At 42.4% G+C, this 16550-nt stretch overlaps 1 protein-coding gene across 4 annotated transcripts in view; it reads right to left on the bottom strand.

Moving 5' to 3' along the window:
- Positions 1–16550, bottom strand: part of wnk4a (WNK lysine deficient protein kinase 4a) — a 93006-nt gene that overhangs the window by 13324 nt on the left and 63132 nt on the right. For all 4 annotated transcript variants that reach the window (XR_012102055.1, XM_073071518.1, XM_073071516.1 and 1 more), the window contains exons 11-14: positions 15488–15604; positions 13790–13942; positions 12887–12944; positions 5031–5102 (exon numbers count right to left, since the gene is read on the bottom strand). Coding sequence is in view for 3 of the 4 variants with exons in the window: in XM_073071518.1 (XP_072927619.1) it covers positions 5031–5102; positions 12887–12944; positions 13790–13942; positions 15488–15604 (400 nt within the window). In the remaining variant the exon portion in view is untranslated. The remainder of the gene's footprint in view (positions 1–5030; positions 5103–12886; positions 12945–13789; positions 13943–15487; positions 15605–16550) is intronic.

Here is a 16550-nt window from a genome sequence, read left to right as displayed (position 1 = left end):
GTGAACTGCTGGAAATGCTATATTTTGGATGAGACACTCAGTGAGACAGTATCTGATCCCAAAGATGAGTATATTTTGAAGAAGAGCAGAAGATTTATCCCTGGCTATCTGGTCAATCTTTGTCCCTTACTGAAAATTAATGAAACAGATTATCTGATCATTATGACATTGTGTACCTTAAGGTCCCACCAATGTGACTGCCATATTTCATACAATGCAAGAGTGACTATTCTTCAAAAGTACTTCACTGGCCACAAGCATTTTAGGAGATCAGAATCAAGTTTATTATCACCGGCATGTAACGTGATATTTGTTAACTTAGCAGCAGCAGTTCAATGCAATATATAATGTAGCAGAGAAAAAAAGGTAATAAAAATAAAAATAAATAAATCAATTACGTATATTGAATAGATTTTAAAAATGTACAAAAACAGAAATACTCTATATTAATTAAAAATGAGGTAGTGTCCAAAGATTCAATGCCCATTTAGGAATTGGATGGCAGAGGGGAAGAAGCCGTTCCTGAATCGCTGAGTGTGTGCCTTGAGGCTTCTGTACCTCCTACCTGATGGCAACAGTGAGAAAAGGGCATGCCCTGGGTGCTGGAGGTCCTTAATAATGGACACCACCTTTCTGAGACACCACTCCCTGAAGATGTCCTGGGTACTTTGTAGGCTAGTACCCAAGATGGAGCTGACTAGATTTACAAAGTTCTGCAGCTTCTTTCGGTCCTGTGCAATAGCCCCTCCATACCAGACAGTGATGCAGCCTGTCAAAATGCTCTCCACGGTACAATTATAGAAGTTTTTGAGTGTATTTGTTGACATGCCAGATCTCTTCAAACTCCTAGTAAAGTATAGCCACTGTCTTACCTTCTTTATAACTACATTAATATGTTGGGACCAGGTTAGATCCTCGGAGATCTTGACACCCAGGAACTTGAAGCTGCTCACTCTCTCCACTTCTGATCCCTCTATGAGGATTGGTATGTGTTCCTTCGTCCTACCCTTCCTGACGTCCACAATCAGCTCTTACGTCTTACTGATGTTGAGTGCCAAGTTGTTGTTGCGATACCACTCCACTAGTTGGCATATCTCGCTCCTGTACGCCCTCTTGTCATCACCTGAGATTCCACCAACAATGGTAGTATCATCAGCAAATTTATAGATGGTATTTGAGCTATGCTTAGCCACACAGTCATGGGTATTTAGAGAGCAGAGCAGTGGGCTAAGCACACACCCCTGAGGTGCGCCAGTACTGATTGTCAGTGAGGAGGATATGTTATCACCAATCTGCACAGATTGTGGTCTTCCAGTTAGGTAATCGACGATCCAATTGCAAAGGGAGGTACAGAGGTCAAGGTTCTGCAACTTCTCAATCAGGATTGTGGGAATGATGGTATTAGTCGATGAACAGCATCCTGACGTAGGCAATTGTGTTGTCCAGGTGGTCTAAAGCCGTATGGACAGCGATTGACATTGCGTCTGCCATTGACCTATTGTGGCGACAGGCAAATTGCAATGAATCCAGGTCCTTGCTGAGGCAGGAGTTCAGTCTAGTCATGACCAACCTCTCAAAACATTTCATCACTGTAGATGCGAGTGCTACCGGGTAATAGTCATTAAGACAGCTCACATTATTCTTCCTTGGCACTGGTATAATTGTTGCCTTTTTGAAGCAAGTGGGAACTTCTGCTCGTAGCAGTGAGAGGTTGAAAATGTCCTTGAATACTCCCACTAGTTGGTTGGCACAGGTTTTCAGAGCCTTACCAACCTAACATCGGCCTCTGAGATGGAGATCACAGGGAGGCACTTGTCTTTCTTTATTTTTTTCATTAAACTTGCATTATATGACCAATATCAAAAGGATGATATTGACCACAAGGTGTTGGTAAATTGTTTATCTTGCTTTCCAAAGCCTAGATTTCAAGAATAGCAATATATACTTTGTGGCCACTTTATTAGGTAGCTCCTATACCTAATAAAGTAGTCACCGAGAGTATGTTCATGGTCTTCTGCTGCTGTAGTCCACCCCCTTCAAGGTAGTATATTCAGAGATGCTCTTCTGTACACCACTGTTGTAATGCCTAGTTACCTGAGTTACTGTCACTTTCCTGTCAGCTTGAAGTAGTCTCGCCATTCTCCTCAGACCCCTCTCATTAACAAGTTGTTTTTTGTTTTGTTTTTCACAGCATTCTCTGTAAACTTTAGAAACTGTTGTGCATGAAAATCCCAAGAGATCAGCAATTTCTAAGATACTCCAAGACACCTTGTCTGGCAGCAATAATTATTACACAGTCAAAGTCACTTAGATCACATTTCTTCCCCATTCTGATGTTCGGTCTGAACAACAACTGAACCCCTTGACCATGCCTACAGGCTTTTATGGACTGAGTTGATGCCACATGATTGGCTGATTAGGTATTTGTATTTACGAGTAAGTGTAAAGGTGTACCTCATGAAATGGCCACTGAGTATAAAAATACTTTTTAAGGATATGTTTCTACAACATGCCTTACTCTCCATGACAGGGCAATTATCCAACAAATTCAATCAAAGGGCTTGTAGTCCTGAAGCACTATGCTTTAACTTTTAAAAGAATTCATGCAATGTATGGAATGTCCACTGTAACTCTGGTAGTGCAATATATTTTCAATCTTAGGGTGGGGACATTGTTTTATGACAATGATAACCCTATCAAAAAGTTGGAGATAAAAACTGAGTGTGCTGTCAGGGACACTCACAATTTTGTAGAACCTAAAGGTGCAGAAGGTCTCACAATGCACAGAGCAACCATCCCACAGATAGAGTAGTGGCTTCAACCTGAAAAGATTGTGACAACTATGCTATAATTAGATGACACAAAACATGGTGTTATTGATAATGAGGGTAGTAATCTACAGCTTCAGAGTGATATTGATGAGTTGGTAAAATGGGCAGATTTATTATCGAAATTAATCCCAAAGTGGTATACTTTGGAAGGACTAATAAGGCTAGGAAGTACACAATGAAGACAGAATCCTACAAAGTACTGGTACAGCGCAATATTAATTTACATGTCTAACGATGCCCGAAGATGTTAGAACAGATGGATGAGATGATTAAGGAGACTTATCTGATATTTGCTTTCATTAACTGAGGTGCATGGTATGAGAGGTTATGGTGCATCTTTTCTGAGCCTACAAATGAAGCACTGTGTGCAGTTCTGGTTGCTCAGCTATAGGAAGGATGTGGGGTTGAGGAGGGGAGAAAAGGATCAGCCATGAGTGAACGATGGAGCAAACTTGATGGGTCAAACAGCCTAATTTCTGTTCCTATGTCTTATGGTCTTATGGACTGCACAGGAAAGGGTGCAGAGGAGATTTTCCCAGACAGAGTGTTTCAGCTATGAGAAGAGATGGGATAGACTGGGAATCCCTCAAAAGGGGATTACCGATTGAGGTACATAAAATAATGAGAGACAGAGATAGATATTGAGAAACTCTTTCTGTTAACAGAGATATCTATAACTAGAGGGTGCAGGTTAGACAAGGCAGAGGAGATTTAGAGGGGATTTGAGGAAGAATTTTTTTTATCCGGAGGGAAGTTGAAATTTGACAAATACTGCCCAAGTGTGCATCAGCTGTAAATATTCTCATGATATTTTAAAGAGCAAAGAGCACCTCTTACCACCCTGTCTCCTGTAAAAAATGCTATTACCTTTTCCCTTTTCCTTCATGTCCACCACATCTGTCGCCAGGATGAGGCTTTCCTTTCCAGGACATCAGAGACGTCCTCCTTCTTCAAAGAATGGAGTTCCCTTCCTCCACCATTGATGCTACCCTCACTTGCATCACCTCCATTTCCCAGACATCTGTGCTCATCCCATCTTCCTTTCACCTGAACAAGGATAGAGTTCCTCGTATCCTCACCTACCACCCCATGAGCCTCCACATCCAACACAATGCTGCACCTTTCGCCACCTTCAATGGGATCCTACCTTCAAATACATCCTTAATTCCCTCCTACCACTCTCTGCTTTCTGCAGGGATCCATGATTCTCTTGTCCATTTGTCCCTCCCCACTAATCTGCCTCACCTACACTCAGGGCCCCAAACAATCCTTCCAGGTGAGGCAACACTTCACCTATAAATCTGTTGGGTTGTCTATTGTATCTGGTGCTCCCAATGTGGCCTCCTCTACATTGGTGAGACCCATTGTAAATTGGTGGACCACTTTGTCATGCATCTTCGCTCCATCCGCCAAAAATGGAATTTCCTAGGTGGCCAGGCATTTTAATTCCAGTTTTCATTCCCATTCTGACATGTTGGTCTATGCCCTCCTCTTGGCCATGCTGAGACTACCCTCAGTGTGGAGCAGCAACACCTTATATTCCATTTAGGTAGTGTCCAACCTGATGGCATGAACATTGATTTCTCCTTCCAGTAATTTGTTTTCCTTTATTTCTTCTTTTCTCTCACTCTTCCGTTCCCCACTCTGGCCTCTGACCTCTTCTCCTCACCTACCTATCACCTCCCCCTGGTGCCCCTCCTTTTCCCATGGTCCACTCTTCTCTCCTATCTGATTCCTTCTTCTCCTGTCTTTTACCATTCCCACCCAACTGGCTTCACCTATCACCTTCTAGCTCTCCTCCTTCCCCTCTCCCACCTTTTTATTCTGGTGTCTTCCCCCTTCCTTTCCAGTCCTGATGAAGGGTCTTAGCCCAAAACCTCAACAGTTTATTTATTTCCATAGACGCTGCCTGACCTGCTGAGTTCCTCCAGCATTTTGTGTGTGCTGCTTTGGAAATACAAGTTGTAAAAGACTTCGGCCACATGCTGGAAGATAGAATTAGTGTAGATATGAAATTGATGGCTGTAATGGAAGGGCCTCGTTTTATGGATGTAAAACTTGAACGTGACCTCTGTTCCAAAAAAAAATACATCTTACAAAAGACCTGGTACTAGTATTATGCCTGAAACTAGTTATTGTAAAGATATCATACCTATAGGTGGGAATAAGATAAACGAATCAGTTCACGAGGAAGCTTACTTTCAGGAACATGGCTGACCAAAAATTTTCTTCTTGGAGACTCGACCACGTGACTGTGTGAGGTACCCTCTCCTAGCAGGGAATAAACAGGATGTACATGAATTCATTAACGTAAAAAAGGCACCAAGGTAAGCTGTCATAATTATCTGACTAATGTTATTGGTATGTTTTAAGCAAATATTGATCTGTATTTCATACTTAATTTAGGTCCGAGAAAGCAATTATATGTATACAAAAAAGAATACAGCCTCATCATGCTCTATAATAATGGAGACTAAAGAGTCAATAAGTTTCATCATCTGAACTATTATTGAATTAGGTAGGATAAATTTAAACTATACATTTATTTCCTTTCTTTCAGTCTGTGAATCTATTTCCTTCACTATTGATTCTTTCATTGTTCCAATTAACTAAATGTGCTCTTTTGCTTCTCCTGTTGAAAGACTACAGATCTAAACTGATTTTACCTGTAATTTGTCTTTAGCTAATAAATTCACAATAATGGTTACACTCAATATTCCACTTCCAAAATGTTTTGCTGAATTCAATGGAATCAAGCTGCATGCACCTGCTACCAAGATGTGTTATCAACCGAGATAGCATTTTTCTACTTTCTCTCCACAGTCGCTGTCTCACTTGCTGGGAGATTTGAGCATTATCTGTTTATGTTTATCTGGTAATAGTGCTAAGGTTTTAAAAAGTAAGTTAACACTACTGAATGTATTGACTATGAATGTACAAATTTTGCACAGCTTTGCATGGTTTCTTCTTCTGTATTTATTTCTTTGGTATAAAGATTACTTTTGAAATAAAGAAGAAAAAAATCTCTTTTACCTGGACCTCTTCAGCATTGCATGTGGTCAGTATAATTTCAATGTAGTTAGATGTTAAATGTAACCACATTTTATAGACAACTCTCAGGGAATTTCTTTCTGTATAGCCTTTATTGAATATTTGCTGAAAACACTGAATGAACTCCAAGTGACACAGCCATGTGTTATTATTCCAACAATGTTAAATCTTTATATCAGAAACATAGAAAACCTACAGCATAATACAGGCCCTTCAGCCCACAAAGCTGTGCTGAACATGTCCTTACCTGAGAAATTACCTAGGGTTACTAATAGCCCTCTACGAGGGGTGATTGATAAGATTGTGGCCTCAGGTAGAAGGAGTCAATTTTAGAAAACCTAGCACATTTATTTCTCAACATAGTCCCTTCCTACATTTACACACTTAGTCCAGCGGTCGTGGAGCATACAGATCTTGGACCTCCAGAAAGTGTCCACAGATGGGGAAGGAGATGAGTTATACAGCTCTCGTTACATGCATATGCAGGTCAACTCTTTGAGTGATTATGCAGAAAGTTTGAAGTTAATAACTCATCAGTTAATAACTCATCGGGGCGATTGATAGGTTTGTGGCCTAAGGTAGAAGGAGATGAGTTATTACGGTATTTCCCAATACCAGATCAAGTACAGCCTCTCCTCTTGTAGGCTTATTTACATATTGTGTCACGAAACCTTCCTGAACACACCTAACAAACTCCACCCCATCTAAACCCCTTGCTCTAGGGAGATGCCAATCGATATTTGGGAAATTAAAATCTCCCACCACAACAACCCTGTTATTATTACACCTTTCCAGAATCTGTCTCCCTATCTGCTTCTCGATGTCCCTGTTACTATTGAGTGGTCTATAAGAAACACCCAGTAGAGTTATTGACCCCTTCCTATTCCCAACTTCCACCCACATAGACTCTGTAGACAATCCCTCCATGACTTCCTCCTTTTCTAGAACAAGTCTGGAGAGACTTGTTCTAGAGCAGCTCCGGCCCATGATTAGGCCACACTTAGATCCCCTCCAGTTCGCCTATCAGCCCCGACTAGGAGTTGAGGATGCCAGCGTCTACCTACTGAACCGTGTCTATGCCCACCTGGACAAGCCGGCGAGCACTGTGAGGGTCATGTTTTTTGACTTCTCCAGTGCGTTCAACACCATCTGTCCTGCTCTGCTGGGTGAGAAGTTGACAGTGAAGCAGGTGGATGCTTCCCTGGTGTCATGGATTATTGATTACCTGACTGGCAGATCACAGTACGTGTGCTTGCAACACTGCGTGTCAGACAGAGTGGTCAGCAGCACTGCGGCTCCACAGGGGACTGTCCTGTCTCCCTTTCTCTTCATCATCTACACCTCGGACTTCAACTACAACACAGAGTCTTGCCATCTTCAGAAGTTTTCTGATGACTCTGCCATAGTTGGATGCATCAGCAAGGGAGATGAGGCTGAGTACAGGGTGACGGTGGGAAACTTTGTCACATGGTGCGAGCAGAATCATCTGCAGCTTAATGTGAAAAAGACTAAGGAGCTGGTGGTGGACCTGAGGAGGGCTAAGGCACCGGTGACCCCTGTTTCCATCCAAGGGGTCAGTGTGGACATGGTGGAGGATTACAAATACCTGGGGATACGAATGGACAATAAACTGGACTGGTCAAAGAACACTGAGACTGTCTACAAGAAGGGTCAGAGCCGTCTCTATTTCCTGAGGAGACTGAGGTCATTTAACATCTGCCGGACAATGCTGAGGATGTTCTACGAAGCTGTGGTGGCCAGTGCTATCATGTTTGCTGTTGTGTGCTGGGACAGGAGGCTGAGGGTAGCAGACACCAACAGAATCAACAAACTCATTCGTCAGGCCAGTGATGTTGTGCGGGTGGAACTGGACTCTCTGACGGCAGTGTCTGAAAAGAGTTTGCTGTCCAAGTTGCATGCCATCTTGGACAATGACTCCCATCCACTCCATAATGTACTGGTTAGGCACGGGAGTACATTCAGCCAGAGACTCATTCCACCGAGATGTTACACTGAGTGTCATAGGAAGTCATTCCTACCTGTGGCCATCAAACTTTACAACTCCTCCCTCAGAGTGTCAGACACCCTGTGCCAATAAGCTGGTCCTGGACTTATTTCCACTTGGCATGATTAACTTATGATTTAATTATTTATGGTTTTATATTGCTATATTTCTTCACTATTCTTGGTTGGTGCAGCTGTAACGAAACCCAATTTCCCTCGGGATCAATAAAGTACGTCTGTCTGTCTGTTCTGCAGCCATGACACTATCTCTGATCAGCAGTGCCACACCCCCACCTCTTTTGCCTCCCTCCCTGTCCTTTCTGAAACATCTAAAGCCTGGCACTCGAAGTAGCCATTCCTGTCCCTGAGCCACCTAAGTCTCTGTAATGGCCACATCATAGCTCCAAGTACTGATCTACGCTCTAAGCTCATCCGTTTTGTTCATAATACTCCTTGCATTAAAATAGACACATCTCAAACCATCAGTCTGAGCGTGTCCCTTCTCTATCACCTGCTTACCCTCCCTCTCGCACTGTCTCCAAGCTTTCTCTATTTGTGAGCCAACCGCCCCTTTCTCCGTCTCTTCAGTTCGGTTCCCAACCCCCAGCAATTCTAGTTTAAACTCTCCCCAATAGCCTTAGCAAACCTCCCTGCCAGGATATTGGTCCCCCTGGGATTCAAGTGCAACTTGTCCTTTTTGTACAGGTCACACCTGCCCCAAAAGAGGTCCCAATGATCCAGAAATCTGAATCCCTGCCCCCTGCTCCAGTCCCTCAGCCACACATTTATCCTCCACCTCACTCTATTCCTGTACTCACTGTCACGTGGCACAGACAGTCATCCCGAGATTTCTACCTTTGTGGTTCTGCTTCTCATCTTTCTTCCTAACTCCCTGTGGTCTGTTTTCAGGACCTCCTCCCTTTTCCTACCTATGTCGTTGGTACCAATATGTACCATGGCCTCTGGCTGTTCTCCTTCCCACTTCAGGATATCGTGGACGCAATCTGAAACATTCCGAACCCTGGCACCTGGGAGGCAAACTACCATCCGAGTTTCTTTCCTGTGTCCACAGAATCACCTGTCTGACCCCCTAACTATAAGAGTCCCCTATCACTACTGCCTTCCTCTTCCTTTCCCTACCCTTCTGAGCCACAGGCCCAGACTCTGTGACAGAGGCGCGACCACTGTTGCATCTCCCAGGTACAGTGTTAAGGGGGACAGCCACATGGATACTCTCTAGTACCTGACTCTTCCCCTTCCCTCTCCTGACTGTTACCCACTTATCTGTCTCCCCAGGCCCTGGTGTGACTACTTGCCTATAGCTCCTCTCTATCACCTCCTCACTCTCCCTGACCAGATGAAGGTCAATGAGCTGCATCTCCAGTTCCCTAATCCAGTCCCTAAGGAGCTGCAGCTCGAAGTACCTGGCGCAGATATGGTCGTCCGGGAGGCTGGGAGTCTGCAGCACTTCCCACATCTGACACCGAGCACAGAAAACCAGCCTCACACACATACTTCCTGTCTGTATTCTATGCAGGCAACCTACCTGGCCTCGGCCCGTTATCACCAAAGCCTTCCTACTCTGTCTCCCTCTGCTCTGTCGCCCACTCTATAAAGATGTCTCCTTTTAAACTCTTCTCGCTGTTCTACCTGGCTGTCGTGTACGCACTTGCGCAGTCGTGCCCCGATCAAACCTCTGAAGAAAAATATTGGTTGTATTGAACTTAAACTTAGCTTTTAGACCACAAAATCTAAAACAGAATGGTGAATAGATAGATGGATAGATAGATAGACAGATATTTTATTGATCCTAAAAGAAATTACAGTATCACTGTAGTATTACAAGTGCACAGATATACAAATATTAGAAGAGAAGGAAGAAAGAATACAAAATAAGTTACCTTAAACAGTCTAACAGGAGGGGGTAATCACTTCCCCGGCTATACGTTGACTCATTATAGAGCCTCATGGTCGAGGGTAAGAATGACCTTATATAGCGCTCTTTGGAGCAGCGCAGTTGGCTTAGTCTATTACTAAAAGTGCTCCTCTGTTCTGCTAAGGTGGCATGCAGAGGGCGAGAGACATTGTCCAGGATTCTCCGTAGGGTCCTTTGTTCTATCACAGCTTCCAGTGTGTCCAGTTTGACTCCCATAACAGAGCCAGCCTTTCTAATCAGTTTATTGAGCCTATTGGCATCACCAATGCAGGAACATTTAGAAGCAAAACCATTGTTGATTGCAAAATGCTTTGGGTTTCATAAGGAAACCTAAAGGAAGGAGAGTCCATTTCAGCTTAAGTGGCTGAAATGAAGAAATTGACCAGCATTGTCAGTTCAGTGATGGGCTTAATGATGCCCTGAGAGATAGTTTAGTTTGTGGACTCTTACAAGAAAGCATTCAAAAACAGCTCCTAACTGAAGCACAACTGACATTTAAAAGAGCAGTTGAAATCATTGTATCAATGGAAACAGCAGCTAGAGACGCAATTGAGTTGCGGTCAGGAATGAAAGTGAGTGTGCACAAAATTGCAACACCTAATCAGTTTATTGAGCCTGTTGGCATCACCCATGTTGATGCCATTGCCCCAGTACACCACCACATAGAAGATTGTACTGGCAACAACAGACTGGTAGAACATGTGAAGGAGAGGCCTGCACACTCCAAAGGACCTCAGTCTCCTCAGGAAGTAGAGGCGACTCTGGCCCTTCTTGTACACGGCCTCTGTGTTGGTGCTCCACTCAAGTCTGTCGTCCACGTGCACCCCCAGGTACTTGTAGGTCCTCATCATCAATAGTAACAGGGAGCGGTGCAGGCTTAGTCTTCCTAAAGTCCATCACCATCTCCTTTGTCTTACTGATGTTGAGCTGCAGTTGATTCAGCTTGCACAATTTGACAAAGTCCTCCACCAGGGTCCTGTATTCATCCTCCCATCCTCCCTTTATACACCCAACTATTGCTGAGTCATCAGAGAACTTCTGCGGATGACATGACTCAGTGTTGTATCTAAAGTCTGAGGTATACAGGGTAAACAGGAAGGGAGCCAATACAGTCCCCTGTGGGGCCCCAGTGCTGCTTATCGCCATGTCTGACACACAGCTCTGAAGCCACACAAACTGTGGTCTGTCAGTCAGGTAGTCCATTATCCAGGATACAATGGAAGTGCCAACCTGCGTTGAACAGAGCTTTTCCCCCCAGCAATGAGGCCTGTGTTGTATTGAAGACACTTGAGAAATCAAAAACCACAAACCTCACATTGCTGCCCTGCTTATCCAAATGGGAGTAGGCTCTGCTCAGCGGGTAGATGAGTGCATCATCGACTCCAATGAAGGCATACTGCAGTGAATCAACGACTAATCTGATCAGGGGCCAGAACTGAGCCAGGACAAGTCTCTCTACAGTTTTCATGACGTGTGAGGTCAGGGCTACTGGACGGTAGTCATTCAAGACTTTTGATAGCCCCATCTTGTGTACTGAGAGACAGTACACAAGACTGTTTTCCACACAATCGGGACCCTTTCCAGACTGAGACTCAGATTGAAAATGTGCTGGAGAACTCCACACAGCTGCTCAGCACACTCCTGGACCCTGGGGTTCACTCCATCCGGTCCTAATGCTTTGCTGTCTGAGTTTCCCCTTCTCACCTGCTCAGTAGTGAAGGTGCGTCCATGACGACTGGGGAGTTGGTCAAAGATGGCGGCTGGGGGAGGTGAAGATCGGGATGATAGCAGTTGGTATGTGGAGGTGTGGATGGTAGGTGCAGGGCAAGGAGGGGATGTAGACAGTGGTAGCCTGTGTTGTTCATCCATGTGTTGAACTGAGGAGGGCAGGGATTGGTGCTGATGGAGCATTGGGTGCCTTGGCAGATAGACTGGTATGCTGAGAGGGGTGTGAACAGGAGGGCAATTGTCAAACCTATTGAAGTATTGGTTTAGCTCATTCATGGCTTAGTCCGAGCCTCTACAGCCAGGCTGATTGAAGCCAATGATGTTCTTCATGCCTCTCCACACTTCCCATGTGCTACTTTGCCCAAACTTGCTCTCCAACTCTATCCTCTATTCCTCTTTTGCCTTGATCTTCTCCTTTAGCTCCCTCTGCACATGTTTCAATTACGCGCCCCCCCCCTCCAATATCCTGATCTAAAGGCTTTCTCTTTGTGTTTGAGATCACTGGTGACCCATAGCTTGTTGTTAGGGAAGCAGCAAACAGTCCTTGATGGTTTTACAGTGTCCACACAGAAATTGATGTAGCCAGTGATGCAATCAGTAAGTCTGTTAATAACCTCCCCATATGGTTCACAAAGCACTTTCCAGTCAGTAGTATTGAGGACTACAAAAATTATTTTTACATGCTAGCAACCAGAGGATGCAGATTTCAGGCAAATAGCAAAACTTCTGTTGGAGAATTGGCATGAATCATTTTTAATTCCTTTGACCAGTAATGATTTCGAATGTAGGGACTGAGCAGAGAAAATTGTAACTTTTAGTATAGAATTGATTATGTACATGAACAAGAGGAATCTATGAGGCTTGGGGAAAGAGCCAAAAGTTGGGGAAAATTTAAAGAGTCGACATTGTTACGTTGGGGGAACACCTGCCTTCTGTAATTCTATATCACACTTAGATTAATTATTAATGGACAGTTCACCATAGCAGGCATCACATCTTCTGTGTCAAGAAAATTGCAACCCCCTTCGCACTTTCTCTGTATTTTTACCTCAGAGTGTAAATCATGACTAAACTAACAGAATAACGCTCTAATTCTTCTGTGAAATAGGTTTGTATATTGTTGACCTAGTTCTTGTTGGATATCAAATAAAAAATTCTAAAAATACTCAACAAACGAGGCGGCATCTGAAGAAAAACAGATTTAATGCTTTAGATAACTAATCTTTCATTAAAGCTGTTAGAAGTCCAAAACACACTAGAAAAACATACATTTCAAAGTAAACTTGATATAAAGACTAAATCTGTAATGTAGTCAACAATGTACAATATATTTTACCTATTCCAGTTGAAGGCAATGATGAAGGGTGTGGTGAGTGGTTTGACTTCTCCGCTTCCTATGAAACAAAAGATTCATAATATTTTCAAAACAGAAGTTTAAAAAGTAGTAACTGCTATTCATTTGCTCAGTCTACAGGAAATCTGTTCAAATAGCAGAATCTAGGCATAACAATTTCAGTGAAAAATCTACCTTCGAACTGTTCAGAAGCACATTAGCATTGCAATATTTGCTATTGATTAGTGCTTTGTTGCAAAGGCAAACAATCTTAATTACACAAAGTCAGAAATGGCTTTTAATGGTAACAGTTGTCACAACTAATATTCCTGTGTTATTTCATTTTAAACAAATAAGTAGATTTATATTGTTACAAATGCACCAATATTGATGCATCATCATTGGTAACAGCGATTACCAACTCAGTAATTTAAGTACTCAGTATTAAACTATCAGTCAAAAAATTAGCAAAAATGAACTACATCAGTAAAATAAAGGGGAACATTCTGACTATAATCAGAATCAGGTTTATTATCACTGACAGACAGTACGCCATGAAATTTGTTGTTTTGCGGCAGCAGTTTTTGCAATAATTTGTTTAAAAATACTGTAAGTTACAACAAGAAACCTATTTAAAAAAAAAGTAGTGCCAAAACAAAGCAAAATAGTGTGGTAGTGTTCATGATCATTCAGAAATCTAATAGCGGAGGGGAAGGAGCTGTTCCTAAAACACTGATTATGGTTCTTCAGGCTCCTGTACCATGTTCCCACATTCACGTGTTACAGATTGTTGTCACTATAAAAGATTTGACAACTAAAAGCTGCCTGGCACTTGGAGAGGCAGTTGTTCCAATGGTTTAATATCTCATAAGAAATGTAATATGTCTTAGCCACAGTGACTCTTACTTGTGAATCATGGGAGCTTGGAGTACTTGGCTGTTTAGCTGTATTTTTATTGTGAATGTCCTTCTTCAACACGGCCACTGCCTTGTGTATGATTTCTTGCAGCTTGCTGACAAAACTGTCCTGCTCCGATTGTAGGATGAACTCTCTGCTGACCTGAACAATTAGAGCACAAACAGTAAGCAAATTGCTTTTACAGATTAGACAAAATGTAGAATGACTTTACTAAGCTACTACATATTTCCAATGCAATCAATTCCTTTGATAATTTAATTGACAGATACCATGGTTTAAGGGATAAAACAATGCTTCAAAAATGTAGTTTGCCTTTATCATAAGAGAATATTTTTGCAGTGCATTTAGAATATTAATTCACAATTCAGCAAACCAATTTAGTTGCACAAATGTGGATCTTCTACTTATGCAATAGCTCAGAGAATATTAAATGAAGAACATAGAAGAGTACAGCACAAGAACAGGCCCTGTGGCCCAGAGTGTTGTGTCAAATAGCCAACTAAACTAATCCTTTATGCCTACACAATGTCCATATCACTCAATTTTCCTTATATTCATGTGCCTATCTAAACATTTCTTAAATGCCCCTAATGTTTCTCCCTCTACCACCATTCCAGACAGTGCACTGCAGGCACCCACCACTCTCTGTGTAAAAAACTTGCCTCTCACATCTCCTTTAAAATTACCCTTCTCACCGTAAATGCACGCCCTCTGGTATTAGACATTTCAACCCACGGAAAATGATACTGTCTACTCTATCTATGCCTCTCATAATCTTATAAACCTCTATTAGATCTTCCCTCAGCCTCTGTCACTCCAAAGAAAACAATCCAAGTTTGTCCAACCTCTCATTATAACTCCCATTCTCCCAATACCTCCCAGCCTCTGGACTTCTTGATCACAACCACAATGCTGTGAAGAAAGAGAATGTAGATATTCAGTACAGCAAAGCAGAGAACTGAAAATATTGCCTCCAGATACCTATTGCCTCAGTGTTCAAAAGAGAAAGGAGGCTCAAGAGTGGGCTGAACACGTCCTCTTAGTTACAAAAAGTTGTATCGAAGACCAGTGAATCATTTATTTCAAATGGAATCAGCATTGACTCTCGCGTGACATTTTTCACTTTTAGTGGTCCACTAAGTTCTCCAAAGTGATCTTGGCATAATTCTGAGTAAAAGCAGTAGAAGCAGCACTGAACACTGTTTACTTGATCTTTTAGTTAAACTGCAATGAATAACACAAGGGGAAGATAAAAATCAAATAGAAATATATTATCAAACAGGATTACATTGGACAGGTTTAATTCCATAGCCCTTGGCATAACATAGCATTATAGCATAACTGGCCGAATGACCTCCTGTGCTAAATTCTTGTATAATTCCACAATGACTAAGTGTTATACAGGGACAATATTTGGATAAACTACAGAGATATTTTCAGTACTATATTATTTCAGGGAAGGCAGAGGAAAAGACTTAAAGCTGAAAATTAGAATCTAAGACAAAAGAAATGACAAAAGCATTCAGAAGGCCAGGGAGCTTCATGGTGAAACAAAATAGTCAATGTTTCACGTCAGTGACCATTGTTACTTCAAAATAAGTTGCCGATTTTCTATTAGACATTTACCCTACTGCTGAAGGCTGAATTCATCCCTACTGAAAAGGATCAAGCTCGTGATTTACGCACCATAACTGCAGCAATCTCTTCTGGGAAGTCGCCTTCTAGGTCAAACTTGAAGGTCACCATTTTGTTGTTGTGGGTTTGAAGCTGGCATTCTACAACTCGATCTCCTTTGTCTGAAACCTGCAGTGGGAATGGAAGGTGTGACATTGTTTAACTTATAGTCAGTGTGATCTGTGCCAATTGTGGAAATTTCCTTATGGAAGAACGTTCCACACTCTACCACAGAAGCTTAAAACAAAAAAAAACAAGATAAAGATCGAGATGGGGAAAAAAGGGCCAATTTTAAGTGTTGGAGTAAATGCAACTTCCAGCCGCCATTTGTCACTGATGGTGCCATTAGACCTGAGTTTTACAAAGGCTGGAGCATCAGCTTCAATTGTCTAAGGGTGGAACAGAGCTTCAATCCTGCTTCAGTTTTGGAGGTGGCAAGGAAACAAAAGTTCCTGCAATGATTCAGTCAACAATCTGGACAAAATGGGAACAATTCCAGGAGGAGCTGCAAACAGGTGTATTCTGTCAGTATCAATGTGTAGCTCAAATTGCAGTTGAGTCCCAAGTCTGTCAAAGGACTTCACTTTGCATCTTATAAGTGGCCTCCAGCCTAAAACACTGGGAAACCTGGATGATCCATTTACACAAGGAGTAGAACACATGTATGAATGGGCCAGTTCCACTTTTAGATTTTAGCCACCACATCACAGGATAGAAATAAACTGCTTCCCACTCTCAATCCCTACTGGCAGTATGTTTGGAGGTTGTGCACATCCAAGAAAAAAGTTCAAAGACTCATTCCAGATGAATTCCACGAGCTTTATTTGAATTATTATGGTGAGCTCCTGCCATTGGCTGCATCTAGCCGAACTCCAGGTGCCACTGGATAATTTGAGTCATGAGGAGTGGGGAAATACTTCTGGCTCCAGATGAAGATATTTCTGGAATTAAAAAAAGTACCTTTAGGTAAGCCTAGAGATCACTTTAGAATTCTGACATCTGCCCTAGTTGCCCCTACTTGGTTTATCAAATGGATTCTTGAAAAGGGTTGACGCTTGATTGTGTTTTGCATCTG

Source organism: Hemitrygon akajei, chromosome 18, assembly GCF_048418815.1.
Source record: "Hemitrygon akajei chromosome 18, sHemAka1.3, whole genome shotgun sequence".
Classification (NCBI taxonomy): Eukaryota; Metazoa; Chordata; class Chondrichthyes; order Myliobatiformes; family Dasyatidae; genus Hemitrygon; species Hemitrygon akajei.
This window is presented reverse-complemented; position numbering and strand designations above follow the sequence as displayed.